Source organism: Carettochelys insculpta, chromosome 2 (genome assembly GCF_033958435.1).
Source record: "Carettochelys insculpta isolate YL-2023 chromosome 2, ASM3395843v1, whole genome shotgun sequence".
In the NCBI taxonomy this organism is placed as follows: Eukaryota; Metazoa; Chordata; order Testudines; family Carettochelyidae; genus Carettochelys; species Carettochelys insculpta.
In genome coordinates, this window is record NC_134138.1 from 273823049 (window position 1) to 273846701 (window position 23653).

A 23653-nucleotide genomic window follows, 5' to 3' on the forward strand; every position below is an offset into this window, starting at 1 on the left:
TCCAGGACATGAATCAAGGGCTCGGAAGAGGCAATGCCAGACTTGTGTGACCTGACTTGTCCCCATGTGCAGAGAAGCGTGGTTTGAGCCAGGCAGAGTGAGAACCAGGGTTCCCACCATTTTTTTTCCAACCGGGGGAGAATAAATTTTATGTGCGCCAAGGCATGTGCAGCTGTGCACCACCAATAGAAACAGGCTGCTGGCTGTGGGTGCTCTGATAATCAGCTGGGCGGCACCTGAATCTCTCCTGGGTGGCCACCCGAGCACTCAGCTTCCAGGGAACACCGGTGAGGGTTTGCCCCGGCAGCACTTGGTATGACTCGCACTGGAGTGGGGGCACCTGCCTGCCGGGTGGCACAATGAAGTAAGCCATTGCCCAGTGCCTGACTCCTTTGGTAGCCAGTGTGAGAGTGGGACCAGCTGGGGTTGTGTCCAGGAACAGGATGGCCGTCTAAGACCCAAGCACAGTCTGGTCAGACTCACCACCCAGTCTGAGCCCCCTAGTGGCTAATATGCTAAGAAGGGTCATTGATCTGCCCCCTCTACCCTGCAGCACCTGGCCCTGCTGTATATTCGCACTCAGGCAGCACCTTGGTTTTCTGTACTTCCTCCACTCGCTACCATGGCTTGGTCACTGCTTGCCAGGAACTGAGCCAGCCCGTGCATGCCAGGCAGGACTCTCTGGCTCTGCCCAAGTGGGCTCAGGTCTGGGCTGGATTTTCCCATTTGGAGATGAGACCCAGTGGGCAGCTCCTGGTGGAGTTTCAGCTGAACTGGGCCTTCTCCTCCACCCTGTGGATTTCTCTAGGGTAGTCTGGCAGCCTGCAGACCAAGGAGACGGCCTGCAGCTGTTTCCTAAGCCCAGAGGGGGAACCATGGAGCCTGCCAGCCCAGAGTCCCATCCAGCTGAGCAAACAGATTGTGGACATGTTTCCTGCAAGGACTCCCATCCTGGGTGGTGGGTTTCATTCACTTTGGATTGAGAAGCAGAAAGCTGAGCCAGCAGCAGAAAGCCTGGGCCGTGCCCCCTCCTTGCATGGTTTGCACACTGGGGGTAAATCAGCCTAGTGGCAGGGAAGTCGATGCTGGAACTGGCTGCGTGCTTTTTAGCAAACCCTTTTTCCTGACACACTGCAAGCACAAGAAGTCTGGCTCCTGCAAGCTGCATGTTCCCAGTACACAAGCCAACAGGGTAAGGAGGCAGCTGGCTGATGCAGGGGGTTGGATTGTATATTACTTGGTGTCCTGCTGAGATAATTAATGCATTTGCTCTGGACTTGAGAGGAGGTGGACTGGGGTTTGAAATATGGTACCCTGAGCCGCATTCGCTAAGGTGAGTGCTTGGGTAGCCGCTCAGCAGAGATTCAGGTGCTGCCCGGCTGATGAGCAGGGCACTCTCAGCGAACACATGTCCTGTGCACAAAATTATTCTGCACATGGATGGAAAACATTCGACCATTGGACAGAAAAGACTAGGGGGAACGTTGCCCAGGCCTGTGGAGCTCTCACTGGATGCTGTCACCAGCTTTGCAGCCAGGCAGGGGCCCGGAGCTGCTGACCTATGGCTGCTCCAAGCCTCTGGAGTAGTGGATCCTTCTGTGCTCCCCTGATGCCCCGCGGAAGAGCATTTCTTGTCACTAGCTCAGCCTGTCTTTGCAGCAAGCAGGTTTGGCTGAAGCCACAGGCAGCAGCATCCTCCCTCAACTGCTGCAGCCCAGTCCTGAGCGACTGTGCCCTGCCAGAGTGTCGTGGGCTCTTCCTCAGTCCTAGAGTTAGGGAGGGGCGGAGGGCCAGGCTGGGATTCTGCTAGGAGAGCTGCTCTTGGTAGTGAGACAGCGTCTGCCCCTCTCCCAACACTCCCAGGCTCTTTTACTGCCTCCAAGAGGTGTCAAACCACAGGGTGGATAGTGCAGTCCAGGGGGCAGTGGCCCAGGCTGTGTGGGAGATCTGGTGCTTGGGTTCTATCTCTTGATTCATTCACAGACTCCTTGTGTGACCTTGAGAGAGTCCTTTGACTGCCTCAGTGTCCCCATCAGTAAAGTGAGGTTAACTCTGCTCCACTGAAAGCCACTAAGAGCTGTGGATGCTGAGTACAGACTCCACCTCTTGCTGACCTTTGCTCCTCTCTCTGTTCCCCCCTCTTTTGTGCTGGCTCTTCAGGGGCATCTTTTTGCAGATATAATATCTCCATATATACACATCTTGTAGAGCTGGAAGGGACCTTGGGAGGTCATCAAGTCTACACCCTGCCCTCTAAGCAGGACCAAGCATCATCCTTTTTTTTTTCCCCTTCCTAGAAAGTTTATTTGCCCTGAGCTCCCTAAATGGGCCCCTCAAGGACCTCTAGGTTTACTAGGCTGATGCTCAAACCCCTGAGCTCTCTTCCCCTACCTTTGCCTTCCTGCCCCTGAAATGCTCATAATTGCATGGGAAACAACTTGCTCATTTGCTGCTTGCCCAATGTCCCTCTCTGACCACTTTAATCCATCCCCATTCTCCCCTCCTCTTCCTGGGCCTGTTATCCTGCTGACGCAGGAGCCTGCCTGTTCTATTCCGGGGCTGCACAAACCGAGCAAATCTGCTTAAGGAGGGAAGGAAGCAGGTGACTTTCTCCTCATAGCAGGTTGCAGCTTTTAATGTACTACTGAAGGGGTCCTTTGGCTCTGAGTCATCCTGCCCCTGTGCCTCCCCTTTGGCCTTACAGAACAATACAGGTGAGCTCCAAATCCCCTAGGGGTGGGAGACCCTGCAACAAATCAGTGGCTCAGTGGGACCATGGCTTGCACATGTGGCCACCCAAGCCAGCAGGGTGACAGCTGGGACAGAACTCTGATCCTTTGCTGAGAGTGCAGGGTTGGAGGAGACTCTCCCCATGGTGCCAACAGAATAGGGCTTCTGACACACAGCTGAGCTTGTCTGGTAGGAGGCAGTGCTGCACATATGCACTAGCCAGCCCCTACAACTCAAATGTAAGAAGAATGGACAGGAAAGAGGCTGCTTGCCCTGTTTGGCTGGCTGCCCCCAGGCTGCAGATAAAAGCTGTTTAGGCTCTGTGAGAACAAGTGGTGCAGCCTTTAAAATCCTGGTGGATTTCTAATACTAATTAATGAAAGAGCTCTGTGAGTGCTGCCTGGGGACCAGCTCTTCCAAGGATTATGATTAAATGTCTGTCCCTGGCTAGGCTGGGGAAAGGAGGCATGTTTGGCAAACCCATTCGCTAACGTGGTAACTCACACATTTTAAATCACTACTTAGCACCAAGTGTGGACAAAAAGTGTGGTTTCACTGGGCCTCAGAGGTTGGCTGCCTCTTAACCCCCACTGTATCTGTCTACACTATAAGCCACGAGGCTTGGCCTGCACTACAAAGTGTGGGTGTTGTAAGTGATCCTGCACCGAGTTGGCTGCATGTGTGTGCCTATGTAAATTTGTCTCCCAGGATGTAAACTCCTCCTTACAGCGACACAGCTCAACAATGTGCTGGGTAAAAATAGTGAGGTCAATGCCGTGTGAGTGTAGAACCGGCATTGCCTGTGTCAACCCTACACGTCCTCCAGCAGCTGTCCCACAATGTGTGACGCTGACAGTGCTGATCACAATTGTGAGGATGACTCATGGAAACTAGATGCTTCAACACCCTCCATTTTAACCCCTTCCTCCTAATTTGGGAATCGCCTTTTCCTGCTTCCCCCACTTGACGCACACAACCGTGGCAAGAGGCTGGGTGTATTCACCTGCCGAGCTGACCACCTGCTCTAGACTGACTCCTGGCTGTTGGGTTCCCTAGGCTGGTGGGAAGGAAAGGCTGAGCAAGGCAGCGATGGACCAGTCACGGCAATGTGGACCTTTAATGAGCAGACTGGCATGGAGGATACAGGAAGAGGAGTCTGACAGGGCCCAGCAGCGGCACCCTGTGGCAGCGAAGGAGCTGCGACAGTCCTGTTGGAAGGCCAGTAAGGCCAACAGTCATGACACAACCCTGCCGGTTTCACAAAGAGCTGCAGGCCCTTTGTAGCAGATGCCACTGGCCTCCACAAGTACCCCCAAGCAGCCCAAGTCACAGGCCCCCATTGTGAGCACTGATACTGAGAACGAGGAGGCTGTGGAGGCAGATGACTGGGAGGTCCACAAGCCAGAACCTGGTTGAGATCGCACCACAGCCCAGCCAGTCCCAGCAGCTGAGCATGGGTGAGCCCACTGCAAAGGAAGGAACTCAGGTAAGTGTGTAAAGTTATTTCCCACAACAGCAATTTACTGCTCGCGCCTCCACCTTACCAGGCCTCAGCTGTCGAGTTTTCATTAATCTCCTTGCCCTGGAGAGGCAGCACTACCCCAAAGAGAAGGCACATTGTTAGCTACTGTTTGGGGTCCTGTAGAGTGTGGGGGCAGGGGAAGTAGGTGGATGGTGGGGGGGGGGTGTCCACACATCTGTTGTGAACCAAGCGGGGTGTGTGATGTGACCACAGGTGTGTGTGAGAGAGAGAGAGAGAGCACGAGAGGTGTGCACACACCCGTTGTGACCCAAACAGTGATGTGACTGGAGCTCTGTGTGTGTGTGTGCACACGCGCATGCACGTGCAAGGTGTCCACACACCTGTTGTGATCTGAGCTCTGTGTGTGTGTCCACAAACTTGCTGTGCCCCAAACTGCATGCGATGTGAATGGAGCTCTGTGGGGGGGGGGCACACACACCTGTTGTGACCCCAGCAGTGTGTGTGATGTGAACCGAGCTGTGTGATGCAGCTACACACCTATTTTCTTGCCAAATCCTGAGCCACCTGCTCCTGTCGCTGTAACCACCTGGCTCTTTTACTGCCACCTGCTGGACAGACCCAGACCTGCTCAGTCGTGTGTCACAGACCCAACCTTGCCAGGATCCTCCTTCAGCTCCTGTGCGTGTGGAGCCAGCAGCCCTCAGTCCTGGCCCCACTGGGCCATGAAGAGCCGAGTGAGCAGCACCGGCACAAGTCCCTGCATTGGTGCAGTGTGCGCCTGACGGGAGGCTGCCAAGCCAACAGGAAGGAACATTTAACAAAACGGGGGCGGGGGGGGCAGTAACTGATAAGTGCGGTCAATATGCTGCAATTACAGGTGAATGGCGTGGCCAGGAGGTGGCACCACACCCAGAGAAAGGCGCTCGGCCCCCCCCCCCCCCCCCCGCACTGACAGCGAGAACTGGTGCAAAGTGCTTTGTTTGGGCTCAAAGCCACCCTAGCAAAAGAAAGCTGGGCCCACAAGTTGAGCTCAAGCCGTTACTACCTCTGTTGAACCTGCTGTGCCACCAGCTAGGAGCTGCCTGGGGGGAAGCACATGCCAGCCAGAACCTGCACCCACACCCCTTCCTGGCACATCACCCCCCTGGCCCAGCCCGCAAACCCCCGCCCCCCCATGAGCTGAGAAACAAGGCAGCTTTTCAGTTTCAAACACTCTCAGTGCCACAGGACAGGGCTGGTGGTTGTGTCTGCACAGCAGCCGCACAATGAGGAAACTTGCCCTTCTGCGTCGCATGTGCCCCTCAGGCAATGCTCTAATACATGGGCACTAAACCAAACAACATTTAATCACACACTGTACAGGATGCTCACGTCCCAAATTTTGCTTGGACCTTCCTGATGCTGGCACATGGCCTAGCACTGGGCTCGGGGTTTCCAAGGCTTATGAGATTCACGGCTGCGGGGTGCTGTTGGTCTTTGAAAAGAGACAACAGAGGAGGGAGGTCTGTGGAACCAGGGATGGTGCTGTGGGGGGGGGGGGGGCTAATTATTATTTACCCACTTCAGGGCAATACGCATCAAGAGTTACCCAATGAACCTCACCGACTGATGGTGTAAAAGAAAAGTCAGTGCTTTCTCATACAGCACACAGTCAACCTGTGGTACTCCTGACTGAGGGATGTTGTGAAGGGCCAAAACTGTAACTGACTTCAAAAGAACAAGAAGTCCTGTGGCACCTTATAGGCTCACAGCTTCCGTGGGCAAAGACCTGCTTCGTCAGCTGCGTTACTGGGGGAGGGGGTTCAGAAGAGGATTTAAAGGGGAGGGTGGTCTCACTAACCCTTCTCTGACCCACCCATCCCTGCACTCATGCATCTGATGGAGCAGGTCTTTACCCATGAAAGTTTATGCTCCAAAATATGTTAGTCCATAAGGTGCCACAGGACTTCTTGTTGAAGTTACAGACTCACACGGCTCCCTCTCTGATACCTGACTTCAAAACAGTTAGTGGCTGTATCCATGGCTATTAGCCACGATGGCTCAGGGCCACACGCCCCCTGCTCTTCTTCATCATCAGCATCAACAACTGTGGGCTCAGCGCCCATAAATGCCTCTCTATTTCCTTCCGTCTTTCCCTCTCCAGTGCAGAGTGACTTAGTGTCTGTAAACTAGCGCCACATCAATCTACTGTACCAGCTACCTACCCATCCTCTGTGGGGTCTGCCTGTCCTATTTGAACCGTCCATTATGCCAGGTACCAGGGTCTTGAGTTTTCGTTTGTCATTCATTCTGCAGATATGCCCAAATAGCTGTAACTTCCATTGTATAACCTTCTGCAGCAGGCTCTTATTCAGCTGTAGCTTCCTATACAATTCTTCATTGGTGGCCTTCTGCATCCATCCTGTTCTCAGGCTGTCACCATATAACTCCTCCTCTCAAATACCAATCTCCTTCTCTTCGAGTCTTTCACTACCACCGGTGTCTCAGCCCCTGCTCTAGGTGTCCCTATGCCTCTGACTGCTAGCTGGGACTGGAAAACAGAGGCTGGGTCACTCCATAAAATGCCCTGTTCTGGTCACTCCCTCTGGGGCACCTGGCCCTGGCCCCTGTGAGAAGACAAGATATTGGGCTGGCTGGACCTTTGGTCTGATCCAGTGTGGCCGTTCTTATGTTCTTACAACTTTAAGCTACTCCTTAGGTGAGTGCTTCATAGTGCTCCCTCATCACCTCCTGGTATAGTCACGTCTGCCATTTTTCTAACCACCCCCGCACCCCTGGCCCTCCGGGGAGAGACAGACTGTGCCATCCTCAAAAGCCAGGAGTGGCAGACGGGATGGACTGCTTGATCATTGCCCTGTTCTGTTCATTCCCTCTCAAGCACCTGGTAACAGCCACAGTCAGACAGGAGACAGAGTTGGACAGACTGTTGGTCTGACCTAGGATGGCCGTTCTTGACCCATGAAGCTGACGGACTGGTAGAGAACAGAAAGGGAGCTGCGGCTGCCCTGTGTGGCAGAGCCGTAAAGAGCTCTGTAATCACCTCGTTGTAAGAGCCCTCTTGTCCTGGCTGAGCTAACCTACACATTTCACACTCGACCACTCCTCAGCACTCGGCACCTCCAGCCCCCAGCTTAGTGGAACTGCCTTCCTTGTAGGCCCCCCAGTTTAGCCCAGAGCTGGCTACCGGACGCCACATGCAGCCGAGGCAGGCCGAGACCCACCCCTCTCTAGGCCTGACTCGCCTTGTTCTGCCTCTGAGTGCCAGGCGGACACCAGCAAGGGCTTCTGGTGGGGTCACTCTGTCCTGGTCCTCCACCTCCCCTTGCCTCAAGCCCCTGGCCACAACCTCCGTGTCCTATCCCTAAGGCTGGCTGCAGAGGTAAACGCTGGCCACGGAAACTTCCCCAGCCCAAATGGCAGGGTTGGGACGAACACCATCCCACCCTACTGAAGCGGAGCAGCTCTGTGGCCTGGCCTATGCCCTGCTGGGAGTGCCAGTGTGGACAAGTGTAATCAGAGTTACGCCTGACTGTGTTAGGAGAACTTGTGCAGGTGTAGCTACCCCCATGCAAACCTTTAATGAGGAAGGCTGCAGCCACTGGGAGGGGGGTTGTCTTGCTCCAGCCATTCACCACAATGGACTGGGGGGGTGCAGGGGTGTAACTCCATGGGTGTAGCTTCCCCGCTTCTGATTTCCCTCAGGGAGACAGAGCCTCAGAAAAGGGGTTGAAACTGTGTCAACAGCCAGTTCCCTGAAGTGCTGCAGCCTTTGAACCAACACGCTAGGAGCTGCCAGGTGCCCAAAGGCTGGAGAGATGATCCAAGCAGCTACACCAGCCAGGCAGCTCCACTTCACCCACCGCCACTGCAGTGTGGTTTTCTCGAGCTGATGCTAGCTCCCCAGGGCAGGCAGCCCTCCTGCGAGGACAGGAGAGGGAGGTACCTGAATTGCCACTGGCTTGTGGGTGGGGGGGCGCGGTGGAGTCCCATCCAGCAGAATTCAGCCACACTTTATTTCCACTGTACGAGAGAAACAGAAGGGGATGAAGGCCAGGAGATCTGCAAGCAGCCGTGGAGGTTCTGAGCAGCAGGAGCTGCAGAGAAGGAGCTGTCATGCTTGCAGCTGTGACGTGGCTCAGGGAGGCAAAGGCCCGCTCCAGATGAGCGGAGGTGAGAGGAAAGCACAGAGAATTGGGCCCAGCTCAGTTTCACAGAGTGGGTTGCAGCCATGAGACATTTCCTACTAAAGGGAAACGCTGTGGTCGACTGGTTAGAGCCTGGGGCCGCAATGCAGGACACCCCGATTTGAGTCCTGCCACTGCAAGACCAAGTCTTGTCATTTTCCAGCCCCACCCAGGGGAAATGCTGTCCAAGGGCACAGGATCAGCATTGGCTCCCCTCTCCCACAGAGGCATCGGCCTTCTGAGCCCGGCCCTCCACAGCTGGCTGCAGGCCTGGCTCAGCGCTGTGAGTTCTCTGGTGGTCTTTGAGGGACTCTTTGTAGCGGAAGCTCCTACCACACTCCCCACACTGGTAGGGCCGCTCCCCGGTGTGGACGCGCTGGTGCTTCAGCAGGTTCTGCTTGCGGATGAAGCTCTTGCCGCAGGCGGTGCACTGGAAGGGCCGCTCGCCGGTGTGGATGCGCCGATGGTACTGCAGGTGTTCCTTGCGGCTGTAGCACTTCCCGCACTCCTGGCACCGGTAGGGCCGCTCACCGGTGTGCAGCCGCTGGTGGTTCTGGAGGTGCTCCTTGCGGCTGTAGCACTTGCCGCACTGGGCACAGGCGTAGGGCCGCTCGCCGGTGTGGATGCGGGCATGGTAGTTGAGCCGAGAGCGGTGGAGAAAGCTCTGCCCACACTGGCCACACTCGTGGGGCTTGGCCTTGCTGAGGGGTCTCAGGTGAGCGATGGGGTTCTGCTGCGGCTCTAAGCTCTGCCCACCCTCAGCGCAGGCCTGGGGCCTCTCCCCACTCCCCGGCTGGTGGGCAGTTAGGCTCGGGGGCTGGGTGAAGCTCCTCTCGCAATGGAGTGGCCCATCCACCAGGGAGCGTGCCTGGGATTTAACAGCACTTGAGCTAAAGGGCTTCTCCCCCACAGAGGCAGCAACATTTCGGTTCTCACGGGGACCTCCAGCCCCCGCAGAGCCTGATCCTGCCCCTGCAGAGGGCAACGGGGGCTCCAGCCCTGGGAGCGGAGGGGATTTACTGAGTGTAGCTCTGCTCGGATCCTTGGCCCCATGGGTATCCCTGGGGTCTCTCTGCTCAGCTGCTCTCCAGAAAACCTGCTCTGCCGACACCGTCGGGCACTGCTCGGGGCAGGGGTGATGCTCCTCTAAACACCGCCCCTCAGTTTTGGTCACGATGCCACCATCCCCTGAAACACAGAGAGAATCAGACACCCTTTGGGCCAGGAGAACGAGATCCCGCTGGTCCCCAGCCAAGATCGGCCACCCCGTGCCTGGCGTGGACAAACACGCAGTAAGACGTCTCTGCATAGCAGAGCTCCGGTACTACGCTGGTTAAGGGCCATGTGAGAATCCACAGACTGACAGAATCTGAACTGACTGGTGCAGGATGGGGAAAAAGTTAAGATCATTATTTCTATTTTACGGTGCTCCTGGGCCCAGCCCAGAGCTGCTGCCTCTCATTAGCTGGAATTTACAAAGCCTGTTAAGAGCAACCAGGCAAAAGACCACATTCAAACCGTGTCTCACCAGCGCTCACAGCCACCACCGATTCCTTCTCCTCAGAGCCCTGCCGGCTCCCGACACAGGCCTCTTCCCCTTGTTCTCTCTGGCTCATCACTCCAGCTGGGGAAACACGAGATTCTGGTGGTGGGAGAGAGAACAACATTACCAAGTGTTCTGCGGAGATGAGAAAACCAGCTCACAAAAGAGGTCTCAGCCAGCCAGTGGCATTCTCTCAACCAAAGGAAGACAGAGGGCTTTGAGACCTGTCAAAATGGCAGGTTTAGCAGCTGATGGGGAAACCATGAGTAACGATCCATCGGAAGCGTTTATGCATCAATCACTAGCACCTTGTAGATGCTGCTGCAGTACAGGAAATGATCAGGGAGCTGCTAAGCATTGCCGGGGTGTCCAACCAGTTCTGAAGCAGTAGCCACTGTAGCAAATTATCCGCATTATTCGGAAAATATAGCCAAATGCAACCAGCCAAATAGCCACGTGGCTCGTGGCTAGCTAGCCTGTCGGACGCTCGCTGCTATGGGAAGCAACGAGACCCTGGAGCAATTCTGTACCAAACCGTCATTTCTAGCTACGGTTCTTCTGTAATTTGTAGTGCAGCGGGTGAGGTGCTCACCTGCAAGCCTGAAAGCTGCGGGCCTCAGCCCTGCTCAGGCCACCTCCAGCTCACCCAGAGGCAAACTGGAACCCCGGTGGGTTGGATTAGGGCTGGTGCCGGCAGCTGTGAGCCACGCTGACCGCATCATTCACTGGGGCGCTGTTACCTACAACAGCGTTTCATAAACTACATTCCCCGGAACACTGGTGTTCCGTGAACAACTCGCGGGTGGCCCATGAGCGCCTGACACTTTTTTGGTACTACACATCGACAGTCTATTTTCTGTTATTAACACCAGACACAATGTTACTTCTTCCTTCCTGATACCTGATTAAATTACTTCATTTTGGTTTTGCTGTATAAGTTGCTGGTTTTGTGAGGGGGGGTTGGGTCTGACAATTGTTTTGAAGAATATTTTCAGAGGAGTTCCGCACAAAAAATACTATTGTTTAGAGTTCTGTGGTCTCAGAAAGTTTAAGAAACACTGGTCTACAAAACTTCCTCAGCTTAATGAGCCAGGGGCTTCGGGGCAGGACAGACTTCTCCTGTGGGCCCAAGCGCCTCTTGCGTTTATCCTCACACAGGGCAGTACGGTGCTCCTCTCTGCACAGCGGGGGAGCCGAGACAGACAGGAATGAACTCCAGTCTCTGGCATTATGGGCTCAGTCGCTAACCACCGCACCATCCTTCCTCGCACCTCTCTGTATAGGAGCTGATGAGGGTTTGGTTTGGTTTTTCTTTCCAACTCCAGCTGCTATAGGCAAGTACTGACCTGTCCTGGGTCCTGCAGGGATCTCTCTCTCTGCTAAGCCCCCCCGGTCCCTGACACACGGCTCTTCCACCCAGGACAGGAGACATGGTTTGGAAATGGCAGCATCTGTTCGTAGAAAAGGACATCAGAGCTGGTTACGTTTCACCCTGTCAGTGGGTCCCTGCCACTTTAAGAGGGCTTCGAACCAGCGTTCCCGCTAATTTCTTCCATCCGGGGCAGAATAATTTTTTTAGGTGCACCAAAGCACGCGTGGATGGGCACCACCAATAGAAACACATGCTGCCCACTAACGGTGGCTGTGGGAGCTCTGCTAACCAGCTAGGCAGCACCTGTATCTCTCCTGGGCAGCTGCCCAAGGGCTCAGCTTACAGGGAACTCTGCTTTGAACCAAGCACCTCTCATTGCCAGAAGCCAAAGGACTCTATGGAAGAGACACAATGGCTGAGGCCAATGAGGACTAGCACAGGGACGAAGAACCCAACAGGAGAACCTGGTGGCAGGTGCAGTACAGCACAGAACACAGTAAGGTCACACACACATCAGCTGGTCAAGAGCTTGCGGATTCTGGACCAGTGCTTGTGCATGAAGGGGAGAGGGTGTGAGCAGGTGGAGAATGGTGGTAATAGTGCTAAGCTAGTTGCAGCAGGGACTTCCGCTCCTCTGTATTTCTTGGTGAGTGCAGAAGAGAGCCTGAGGGCATACTGAAATCCTATGAAGTCAACGAGCTGGGCATGCAAATGAGCTCCTAACTGGAGATTACAGAGTATTTGCTAGAACCCACAGGGCTAACCGAGAAGGACATGATGGAAGAATCTGAGGACTACCAGCCTGCGCAGGATGCTCTGCACAGAAAGCAGCAGTGGTTTAAGGATGTGTTGCTGTGTTAATACCCAGTTCCTGGTTAACATGGCCTCCCCGCACCTGTGCAAGAACTTCACCACCACCACTGCTGATCACCATGACCCAGTAAGGCCAGAACCACCCACTTCCACCTGCCAGGTTCTGCTGCGTCTCCACCTGGTCCTTCACCACAGCAGCAAACTCCACCCTCCGGGCAGCTGCAAAGGAACCCACGGTCAGGCTTCAGGTTTGTTCAGCTTGGTGCAGCCCAAGCTGTGGTGATCCCAGTGGGCAGCTCATAGGATAGCTGTCCTAGCATGGTGTGTGTCACATGAGCCCACCCCAAGTGATGCCGATGGTACTCTTGTTGCGTCTAACAAGGGCAGAAGCAAACCCCTCCAGCACCATAAAAGAGCTTGGAAAATCTGGCCCCTTTACGCCAGCAGACCCGGCATGTAAATGAAAATCCAGCCAGGGGCCCCACTCGGGACCCATCAATGCAAAAGCCCAGAAGGTAGCATATGGCTGGACCCGAGTCAGTGGTCTACCATGGGATCTCCAGGGCTGGCCGGCTCTGCAGAGTTAGCTGTAGCAAGAATCCCAACACTAGGAGCAGCCCAACACAACTTTATTTTGCATTGCATCTGCCATATAAAACTACACCGCCAAACACTTGACAGAGTTTAACTGCACGCTTAGGAAATTCAAATGTAAAAACAACGGGGGCTTGGGAGGGCCGGGACACAGAGAGCAACGGGTGAGAAAGAATCAATCAATCTACATCCAGAGGGAGGAGAACTGGGGGGGAGGCGGTCGGTCCCAGGGGCGGGAGCTGTGGAGAAGGCTCTCGCAATCCGGCCGCTGTGGGTGCGGAGGGAGAGAAAGGACGTGAGTTCTAGAGAGGAGCCCCTGGAGTGAGGCCAGCGGGAGGTGACGGGAGTGGAGGCTCGGGAGGGACGCAGGTGGAGGCAGGGAGCTGTGCGCGGCGCATGCACTGGCCTTTCTGGCTCTCTCTGCGGGTTGCATGGAAGGGACGCGTCCAGGGGCTGGGAGGCAGGGATGAAAACGCGCTTGGCGGGCGGGGGGGGGGGGGGCGTCCCTCCAAGGACGCGCCAAACACCCTCTGCCTCACGCCCCCACGGACGTATTTGGTAAAAGCTTCATTTCCGGCACTGGTGTTCACTTCGCTGCCTTAGATTGAACGCGCGGTCGCGTACGAACCAGTCCCAAGCTGCCACGTGGTTTAGTCCAAGGAGTCCCCAGCGCTAATCCCCACTGCCCAGGGCTGGCGGGAGCCCGGGGGGGGCCCCCAGCTCGGCCCCGTGCACCCGCTGATGGTCTTTGAGGGACTCCTTGTAGCGGAAGCTCCTGCCGCACTCCCCGCACTGGTAGGGCCGCTCCCCGGTGTGGATGCGCTGGTGCTTCAGCAGGTTCTGCTTGCGGATGAAGCTCTTGCCGCAGGCGGCGCACTGGAAGGGCCGCTCGCCGGTGTGCAGGCGCTGGTGGTTCTGGAGGTGCTCCTTGCGGCTGTAGCACTTCCCGCACTCCTCGCACTTGTAGGGCCGCTCGCCCCGGTGGATCATCTGGTGCCGCACCAGCCCCGAGTGGCAGTTGAAGCTCTTGCCGCACTCCCCGCAGGCGTAGGGCCGCTCCTTGGCGTGGCTCCGCTGGTGGATCTTCAGGCTCTTCTTCACGCTGAAGCTCTTGCCGCACTCGCTGCAGCCGTGCGGCCGCTCCTCCCCCGGCGCGCCGACCCCTCGGGGGCTGCCGGCGCCGGGGAACTCTCCGAAGGCGCCGTCCGAGCGGAAGGCTTTACCCAGTCTGTTCTCACCGGCGTCGGCGGGTGGCAGCACCGAGCCCCGCTGGCTCCCGTAGGCCGGGGCCGGGTAGAGCGGCTCCCCAGAGCCCCCCAGGAGGCCCAGCTCTTCCGGAGCTGCCTGGCGGGGACGCTGCTCCTCCGACTTCACCAGGAGCCCGTCGCCTGCCGGAAGAAAGAAAGAGAATCTCATGCCTGGCTCTTTGGGGGAAAAGGGCCCCGATCCACAGCATGGTCCCACGGAGCCGAGGGTCTCAGTGGCCAGGGCTAGGATGAACCGGGGATGGCCCTCTTTGGAGACTGGCGGCGAGGAGGGTCTGAGCTCTCTCGGTTACATCCAGCTGCGTGCGGAAGGCCAGCCCCAGGAGTGGGGACAGGGGGTCAGCACCAGGCCTGAGCACCAGTTCAGTCCCACTGACCCACCCCACCCGCAGGCCCAGAGGTGGGTTTCATCCGGGAAGAACTGGGTCACCGCCACCCACAGCGCTCCCTGGTCCCAGCCACGGAGGACATAGGGCTTTGCAGGCCATTTCCAATGTGTCCTCACAGGGCAGCAGGGCAAAAGTCCCCCTTTGTTTGACTGCGGCGTTGTCACGGAGCGTGGGGGTCCCCCCACGGCCGCAGTCAGAGGTGACTCATTCAGCGGGGAGAACAGAAGGGTTATGAGGCGACAGCAACACAGCGTAGAACAGACTTGTCAGCACAGAAACCAGAAGCCGTCAGTACAACCCATCCTGGGGAGAGGGGCCTGGGGGGGGGCGGGTTCCCAGGCCAAGCCCAGTCCCTCCTTCCTCCCCCTCCAGCCAGACAAGACTTCCCCCCTCCACTGCCCAGTTCCCATTCAAACCAGCCAGGCCCCACCATCCTCCTTTTTCCTGGTTCCCTGGGAAGAAAGGTGTCACCAGGTTGCCTAGTATCAGAGAGGGAGCCGTGTTAGTCTGTATCTTCGAAAACAAGAAGTCGTCCCGTGGCACCTTATAGACTAACAGATATTTTGGAGCATAAGCTTTCGTGGGCAAAGACCCACTGCATCTGTCAAAGCAGGTCTTTGCCCACGAAACCTTATGCTCCAAAATATCTGTTAGTCTATAAGGTACCACAGGACTTCTTGTTTTTCTAGTTGCCTAGGTTACAAATGGCCATTGAGGACGGGCGAGAAGTCTTCACAATGAAACTGCCATCACCAGCTATGCACTGATGCTTTGCCTAGGGAAACTGAGGCACCCACCTTGGGTTACTACAGGACAGTAGGTAACACACACAGCCTAACCGGGGGAATAAAATACACCCCATACTGTTACAGTCATTTCCTCTCCTGACACAACTCCCAACTGAAGAGCTCAAAAAATTCCACCAATGTTAACCACTTCACCTCCATCTGGATGAACTAAGGGTCCCAACTAGCCTGACCACATCTGGACAACCCAGGAGAGCTGGCTCCCGGCTCCTAACGCCTACAGCACGCTTCCTGCCAACCTGCTGCCAGAAGGGGAAACCAATGACGGGGAGAACCCAGGGGTCCCATCTCCCTCCCTTGAGGGCATATCTGTCCCACTTCTATTCTGCTCTAGGCAGGCCCTTTTAACGTCCTCAGCCCCACAATATCTGAGGATCTTCCGGCCACACCGTAAGTCACACAATGGCCACCCGCCATGTGGCAGTCACACAGGGGAGTGTTAACAAAGGTTTCTGGCTCTTGAAGAGATTGTGTGTGGCGAGCTTCCACTCTAAGCACATTACTAAGCCTGCAGTCAAACCAGCAGGAGAGCTGGGTTTTATTCCCAGCTCTGCCACTGCTTCCTGGAAGGCCCTCAGCCAAGCCACTTCGTCTCTCTAAGGCTCTATTAAGAACATAAGAACAGACATACTGGGTCAGCCCAAAGGCCCATCTAGCCCAGGATCCTGCCTGGTGATAGTGCCCATGCCAGATGCCCCTGGGGGAAGGAACACAACAGGTACCATCAAGTGACCCATTCCCCATTGCCAACTTGTGGCAAACAGAGGCTAGGGCAGGGCTCAGGAACCTGCAGCCTTAAGAAGTCATTTGAGGCTCCCTGCCCTGCTGCTGCTGAAACAGTAGAATCAAAGAACACTAGGACGGGAAGGGACCTCAAGAGGCCATCGATTCCAGCCCCCTGCCCCAATGGCAGGACCAAGTACAGTCTAAACCATCGCTGATAGACATCTATCTAACCTGTTCTTAAAATCTCCAGCGATGGAGATTCCACGACCTCCCTTGGCAATTTATTCCACTGTTTGACCGCCCTGACAGTTAGGAACCTTTTCCTAATGTCCAACCTAAACCTCCCTTGCGGCGGTTTAGTATTAAATTCAGTAGAACTAAATCTAGTTGGTTTAACAGTTGGCAGGAGGGATCCAGCCACTAAACCAATTAAATTTCGTTCCGTAATTTCAGCGGTGGCAGAGCAGGGAGCCACCCACGCTGCAGGTGGGGGAAGTGCTAAGCCTGCAGCAGGGCTGAGGGAGTGCAGCCGAGTCTGCCCCGGCTGGAGCTGTGCAGCCTCCCTGAGGTGGAGGAAGAGGAGGTGGGGAGAGGCAGTGGCCGCGGAGGAGGAGCAGCAGCGCACTGAGCTGACCGAGCCATACCGCCTCCTCCGGGCCGAGCGCAAGCGCACGTGCCGGTACAACAGGCACCTACAGTTCAAGCTGTGCGAGGTCTGCAAGAAGGACGAGGAGCCACCCTGGGCACAGCTGGAGGAGCTCATCGGCTGAGGCGGGTTAATTCTGGGGATGGGTGGGGGGCTGACGGGGTTAAGCCGAGGGATGGGAGAGCGGGTTTGAGGGATGGGGGGGTAAAGTTTGGGGGTCAGGGGAAGGACTGGGGGCTGAGGTGGGTAAAACCTGGAGGTGGGGGGTGGTCTGTGGGCCAAGGTAGGTAGAGCCTGGGAATAGCGGTGGGCGCATGGAGGGTTGAAGCAAAATTGCTGCCTCCTGCTTTAGAGCCCAGGAGGTGCAGCATTTTCCTTGCGCTCATTTGCTCTCCAACCCAGGGGTGAAAGTAACGAAAACTTTCTAACTGGCACAAACCAACACACGCGCACGGTTCTTACACCAGAGCTTGCAAAAGCTGCGGTCCGACGTTATTGATCAAGCACTGCCTCATATTCGCCTGCCCGGCAGCTCTTCAAATCTTGGCTTTGCAACTGAATCCGAGAAAATGGCTCTTCTCGCTATTTTGCTTGCAGACCCCTGGGCCAGGGACACCATTCCCATCCTCCCTCACGGACCTGTCCTCCGTGAATTTATCTAATTCCTTTGCAAAATGTTCTGCTGCTCATCTGCACAGCGGTGATTTTCTCTGCCCGGCCTGTTTAGCTCGTGAGCTCTCGTGGCAGGGCTGCTTTCCTGGCTACACAGCACCCAGCATGATCTCTTCTAGAAGCCTGTGGGCTCTACCGAAACCCAAAGGAGCGATCGGCACTGGAAACACCAAGCCAGACACTCAGCTACGAAAACACACACTCACACACGCGTTTTCACAGCTGAGCACGTTTACTAGTTGTAGGCTGAAACCAAAACCGCACAGCTTGGTGAATCTTCCCAGCTGGGAGCAGCCATCTCCCAGAGGCTGGTCACACATGGAGTTGAACAGATGCAGAGAGGTGGGGAAATAGACCCAAGACTCCAAGGTCTCCGGCCGAGGGCAGAAGTATTTTGTATTCTTTCAGAACAGGGCTTATTCCAGGAGGTAGAAGTGGAAATGAAAAAGTATTTATTTGCATCTCAACAGTGACCATCACTGAGGTTCTAACCACAAGCCCAACCCTGCTCTGGAGCAAAGTTCCCCACTAGGCCTCACTGAGGTGCTCTGCACAGAGATCAGCTTCACCCACTGTTACCTGAGCTCTGGGCCATCTAGGACAGCACGTAGGAGACGATGATAACAGAGGAGACGAAGGCCTTGTCCACATTAGATCAGAAGAGACCATTGTGAGCATCTAGGCTGACTTCCTCTGTCCTACAGGCCAGAGACCTGCCTCCAAATTATCCCTAGAGCAGATTTGTTTTCTAAAACATCCTACCTTGATTTTTAAATGGCTAGGAATGGAGAAACCAGCACAATCCTCAGTGAAACCCACCATGACCCACTGTTAAAAAACTATCAGACGGGTAGCTGAGTTAGTCCGTATCTTCAAAAACAACAAGAAGTCCTGTGGCACCTTATAGACTAGCAGGTATTTTGGAGCATAAGCTTTTGTGGGCAAAGACCCGCTTCTTTGCCCACGAAAGCCTATGCGCCAAAATATCTGCTAGTCTATAAGGTGCCACAGGACTTCCTGTTAAAAAACTGCATCTCATTGCCAGCCTGAATCAGTCTGGCTGCAAGTTCCAGCCAGCAGGATGCGTTAGACATCTCGCTGATAGTCTGAGCATGCACCCCCCGGTAGGTACTTACAGACTGGGGTCAAAGCACCCCTTCCCCATCTCTTTGTTTAGCTAAACGCACTGAGCTCCTTGCTTCTGTCACTGTCCTTCTATGGCTCTGGCACAACCCTGCTCAGCAGACAGGCAGTCTAGACCAAGACAAGTGCTTTTGCCAGTCGTGCTGATACCAGTTCCCCAGGTGATATGAGCTATCTCAGCAGAGAGACTTTGTGCTGGGTCCTTGCTGGGGCGTTTGATGGCACAGGTCAAGCAGGTACTGGGGAGAGGGGAATTTTTCACACTCTTGCCAACACAGCTATGCCCACAGAAAATTCTGGTGTAGGCCCGGTTTGACGCTGCTACAGGCACAGCCGGCGGAAGCCCCTGCGAGAGGCAGTGTAAACTAAGGAAGGGAGATGCTGCCCAGAGCCAGACCTATCAGGCAGCTTCTGCAGGAATCCCTGGGAGTGAGATTCCTTGGCCAGCGCTATGCACGAGATCAGACTGCAGGACGACCCTGGTCCCTTAAAATCTACTAACTAATGCCTGCCACCAAGACAGAACCAACCTCCTTCCCAGCGGCAGGAGAGCACCCAAAGGGACCACCAGCCTCGGGGCTTTACTCACTGGTTCTGGCTTCTTTTAAGCCACTGCTCACCTGGGCCAGGGCCAGTGAGGATTTCTCTTTCAGGCAGCTCCCACGGCTCCCGGACACAGGGCTCTTCCTCTTGTTTAATCCAGGATAAAAAGTCATGGGCAGAAATCAAAGCATCAGCGCCTGAGGGAGAAAAGGAAGACACGGTGCTTTCCAAAATCCCAGGAACACTCCGCTCTCAAGTTGATGGCCACTCTCTCTGCTGAGGGGAGCTGTGGGAACGGCAGCAGGTTCACAAGGCAACTGAGGTCTGTACTGTGCCATGGGGGGCAAAAATGCTCACAAAAATGAGAGATTAGAAGCAGACAGGGGAAATGGAGCTTTCTCCCCCTCCAAAACCAGAGGCCGCTAAATTTGGGCCTCAAGTGACTTGCCCAAGGCTGTACAATAAGTCAGTGGCAGGAAAGGGAGGTGCAGTGACATAGAACTGGCAGAGTTCTAGGAGGCAGCTTTGCTCAATTTCTCCGCCACACTCACTATTTGGAAGTTGTCTGAGTCAACTAGTCACCTGCGCAGGGGTCCACAGGGATTCCTCTCTCCTCCGAGAACTGCTGCTCCCCAACAAAAGGCCCCTCCTCCTGCTTGATCCGGGACAGAATGTCGGGCGTTGACATCAGGGATTCTGTTCGAGGGACAGAGAATGAGAAGATGTTGGTGCACCTGTACCCTTCACCCCCATCTCAAAGCAATGCCTCTACTGAACGGCGGAGGGGGCGTATTCTCAGTAGCTAGGACATAAGAGACAGGCTCTGGGCGTAAGGGTGAACACAGCATGCAGCATGTGAGCGTGCTACGCATGGACATGACATCAGCAGGAATTATGCTCCAGGGTGAATCCCCTGCACAGCATGGTTGGTGGCCTCCCTTTTTGGTGCCCAAATCTAGCAGATCTAGAGAAGTTATTATTCACCTCTACTCAGCACTGGTGAGGCCACATCTGAAGTACTGCATCCAGTTCTGGGCCCCTCAGTATAGAAACAATGTGGATGTGTTGGAAAGGGCTCAACAGAGGGCAACGAAAATGATTAGGGAGCTGGAGTACGTGACCTATGAGGACAGGCTGAGAGATCTGGGCTTATTTAGTTTGCAGAAGAGAAGAGCGAGCGGCAATTTGATAGCAGCCTTCAGCTTCCTGAAGAAGGGCTCTAAAGAGGATGGAGAGAGACCATTCTCAGGGGTGACAGATGGCAGAACAAGGAGCAATGGTCTGAAGTTACAGAGGGAGAGGTGTAGGTTGGATATTAGGAAAAAATATTTCACCAGGAAGGTGGTGAAGCACTGGAATGTGTTACCACGAGAGGTGGTGGAATCTCCATCCTTAGAGGTTTTTAAGTCCCGGCTTGACATAATCACGGCTGGGATGATTTAGTTGGGGTTGATCCTGCTTTGGGCAGGGGGCTGGACTTGATGACCTCCTGAGGTCCCTTCCAGCCCTAGAATTCTATGATTCTATGTCCAACTCTTCCTGGTTCATCCAGCCACGACTCTCTCAGAAAAAGTGGCCAAACAGGAGCTGAATACAATGGGCAGCTCTGGTCACTCCATCTCCACAAAGCTGCACTAGCACCGGGGAAAAAGGACAGAGAAGGGCAACAAAAACAATGAGGGGTCAGGAACAGCTGCACCACAAAAAGAAACGAAAAAGCCTGGGACTGCTCAGCTTGGAAAAGGGACACGTAAGGGGGGATACGGCAGAGGTCTATGACGACCAGGAATGATGTGGAGAGATTGCAAAAGGAAGCCGTTTTTTCCCCTTCACATAACACAGGAACCAGGGGTCACCCAAGGAAAGTAACAGGCAGCAGGCTGAAGACAAACCAAAGGTAGCATATCCTCACACAACACACAGGTCACCAATGGAATCCACTGCCGGGGAAGGTTGTAAGGGCCCAAGGGATAATACGGTTAAAGAATATATATCCATGAAGGAAGGTCCGTCAATGGCTATTAGCACAGGTGGTCAAGGACACAACCCTCTGCTCTGTGTGTTCCTAAGTCTTTGGCTGCCAGAACCTGGGACTGAACTGAGAGGATGGATCACCCAGTGACCGCCCGGCTCTGGTCATTCCCTTTGGAGCATCTAACACCAGCCACTGTCGGCAGACAGGACACTGGGTTGATGGACCATTGGTCTGGCTCAGGATGGCCGGTCTTACGGAAATATACATCACAAATGAAAGTACCAGAGAGGAGGCCGAATGAGTCTGTATCTTCAAAAACAACAAGAAGTCCTGTGGCAACTTGTAGACTAACAGATGTTTTGGAGCATAAGCGTCCATGGGCAAAGACCCACTTTGTCAGATACGTGAGCGATGAGGGGAAGACCGAAAGAACTGGACATGTTTTGCTTAGAAAAGAGAAGACTTAGAGGGGACATGATAGCAGTTTTCAAGTACCTCAAAGAGGGTTATAAGGAGGAGGTAGAAAAATTGTTCTGCTTGGCCTCCGAGGACAGGACAAGGAGCAACGGGCTTAAACTGCAGCAAGGGAGGCTTAGATTAGACATTAGGAAAAACTGCCTAACTGTCAGGGTGGTCAAACACTGGAATAAGTCACCTAGGGAGGTTGCGGCATCTCCATCACTGGAGAGATTTAAGAGCAGGTTAGGTAGACACCTATCAGGGATGGTCTAGATGGTGTTTGGTCCTGTCAAGAAAGCAGGGAACTGGACTTGACCACCTCTTGAGGTCCCTTCCCATTCTAGTGTTGTACGATTCTATGATTTGCTCATGGACGCTTACGCTCCAAAATGTCTGTTAGTCTATAAGGTGCCAAAGACCTCCTTGTTTGACAACTGAAAGTGAAACTTTCCTGAGCTCCCTTCTATGTCCACATTGTTTCACATTAGTTACCTGGAGCACTGGACCCGCTGGTGTGCTTTAATTAATTTAATTAATATAGCCACTAATAATCTAGACACTGCGCATCCAGAATGTAATCTAAGGACAATGGGAATGCTACAGGATCAGCACCCCTGAAAAGTCAGGCATGAGAGGTTTCAATTTGGGCACCATAAATGGAGGTCACCAACAAGCAGAGGCCACTTCTAACACATGAGCCTAAGTGACTTGCCCAGCACCACACAGAAAGTCAGTGGCAAAATTAGGGGCAGAACCCAGAATTCCTCTCTCCAAATCTCAGTGCTCACCAGCTGGAAATCACCACCTTCCTGGGACATCAGAGCTGACACACTGAGTCAGACCAACGGCTCAGCTAGCCCAGCATCCTGCCTCCTACAGCGGCCAGTATCAGTGCTTCAGGGGCAGTGAACAGAGCAGGGCTATTAGGGAATGACCCACCTGTCTTCTACTCTCAGCTTCCAGCAGCCAACGGTTTAGGCACACCCGGCTCACAGGGTGGCATCCTGATTCCCCCGGCTAATCGCCACTCATAGATCTCTGCAAATATACGCAGTTGTTTTTTGAACCCTCTTACGCTCTTGGCCTGGTGAAGCAGAGCAGGAGCTAAGCCACGAGAGACATGGTCTAGACCCCAAAGCACAGCCATCATCTGCACGAAGGAGCGAGCAATCAGAAGCACAGGAGTGCAGCCAAGTACACAGGCATACCAAAGGGAAGATGCCCAGAACAGCTAACAGAGCAGAGACAGAAGCAGTCAGGACTGGAGAAAAACCATGAGCAACACAAACAGGCCTCCAGGATACAGCCACATGGCTGCAATTTGCATTCCATTTCCTGCCTCTGGGCTGTTGGCATCTCATGGCTCACCTGTGCAGGGCTCTGCAGGGATCTCCCTCTCTTTCAAACCCTGCTGGTCCTGGACACACAGATCTTCCCCTCGTTCAATCCGGGGCTCAGGCTCTGCTTTGGAACGGGTACGGTCTGTCCAGAAACAAGAGAACAGGGGAACCCACGGTCTCATTTTACAGTGTGCGACTGTTATTACAATTCTTCAGCTGCGCTCTACGTTCCCAGAGAGGAGCTTACAGACAAAGGAAGCCGCTCACCTCTTCATAAAGCTACAGAAGCTTAAGCCAGACCAAGGCAGGGCAAGCAGCACCTGCCTGCACCATTACACACCTGGTTCCCCATTAATGAAGCAGATTTTTCGTCACTGCCACGCAGGGCCATGCTGAGCGTGCCTATGTGAGGATCAGCATTGTGCCAATTTAGCCCTGATGTCAACAAGCGCCATTCCTGATACAACAAGCCCTGGAGATGGCAGACTGGACCTCCGCCCCATGCCCCCAACCACAGGGGAGATAAGTAGCTCCTTTTGAATGGGAAGGCATGTGAATTGAAGGGTGGATTGTCGTCTTTGCACATTCACCACATTACAGCATACAGAACTTTATAGAGCCAGGTACTTCCAGCCCTGTCCTCATCCCCAGCTCTAAATAAATGTCCTCCCCCTCCCCCAGAGCCAGGTTATCCCAGCCCCTGTTCTAATTCAATGCCGACGACTCACCAGAGCCGCCGGAACTGCCACTGCTGCCACCACACATTCTGCTAACAAGCAGTGGGGTGCATGCACAGAGCAGGCAGACGGCGCGCCCAGTGTGCAGCTCTCAGAAGGAGCTGCATTTAAAGGCCCCAAGAGCAGCATGCAGCTCGAGAGCCGCCAGCTGGCCACCCCTATATTCACCACAACATAGTGCCCTATTCGCCACACGTGCCCAATGGTGAATGTATCAGACACCCCGATCTGGA

The 23653-nt window shown here is 54.6% G+C and overlaps 1 protein-coding gene across 1 annotated transcript in view; it reads right to left on the reverse strand.

Annotated features, from left to right (window-relative positions):
• Window positions 1-5594: 5594 nt before the first annotated feature.
• Window positions 5595-23653, reverse strand: part of LOC142008343 (uncharacterized) — a 44793-nt gene continuing 26734 nt past the window's right edge. Inside the window, exons 14-22 of the mRNA XM_074985523.1 lie at window positions 22712-22825; window positions 19492-19605; window positions 18987-19106; window positions 13393-14107; window positions 12908-12987; window positions 12273-12344; window positions 11287-11391; window positions 9926-10039; window positions 5595-9585 (exon numbers count right to left, since the gene is read on the reverse strand). Of these exons, the coding sequence (XP_074841624.1) occupies window positions 8597-9585; window positions 9926-10039; window positions 11287-11391; window positions 12273-12344; window positions 12908-12987; window positions 13393-14107; window positions 18987-19106; window positions 19492-19605; window positions 22712-22825 (2423 nt within the window). The 3' untranslated portion in view covers window positions 5595-8596. The remainder of the gene's footprint in view (window positions 9586-9925; window positions 10040-11286; window positions 11392-12272; window positions 12345-12907; window positions 12988-13392; window positions 14108-18986; window positions 19107-19491; window positions 19606-22711; window positions 22826-23653) is intronic.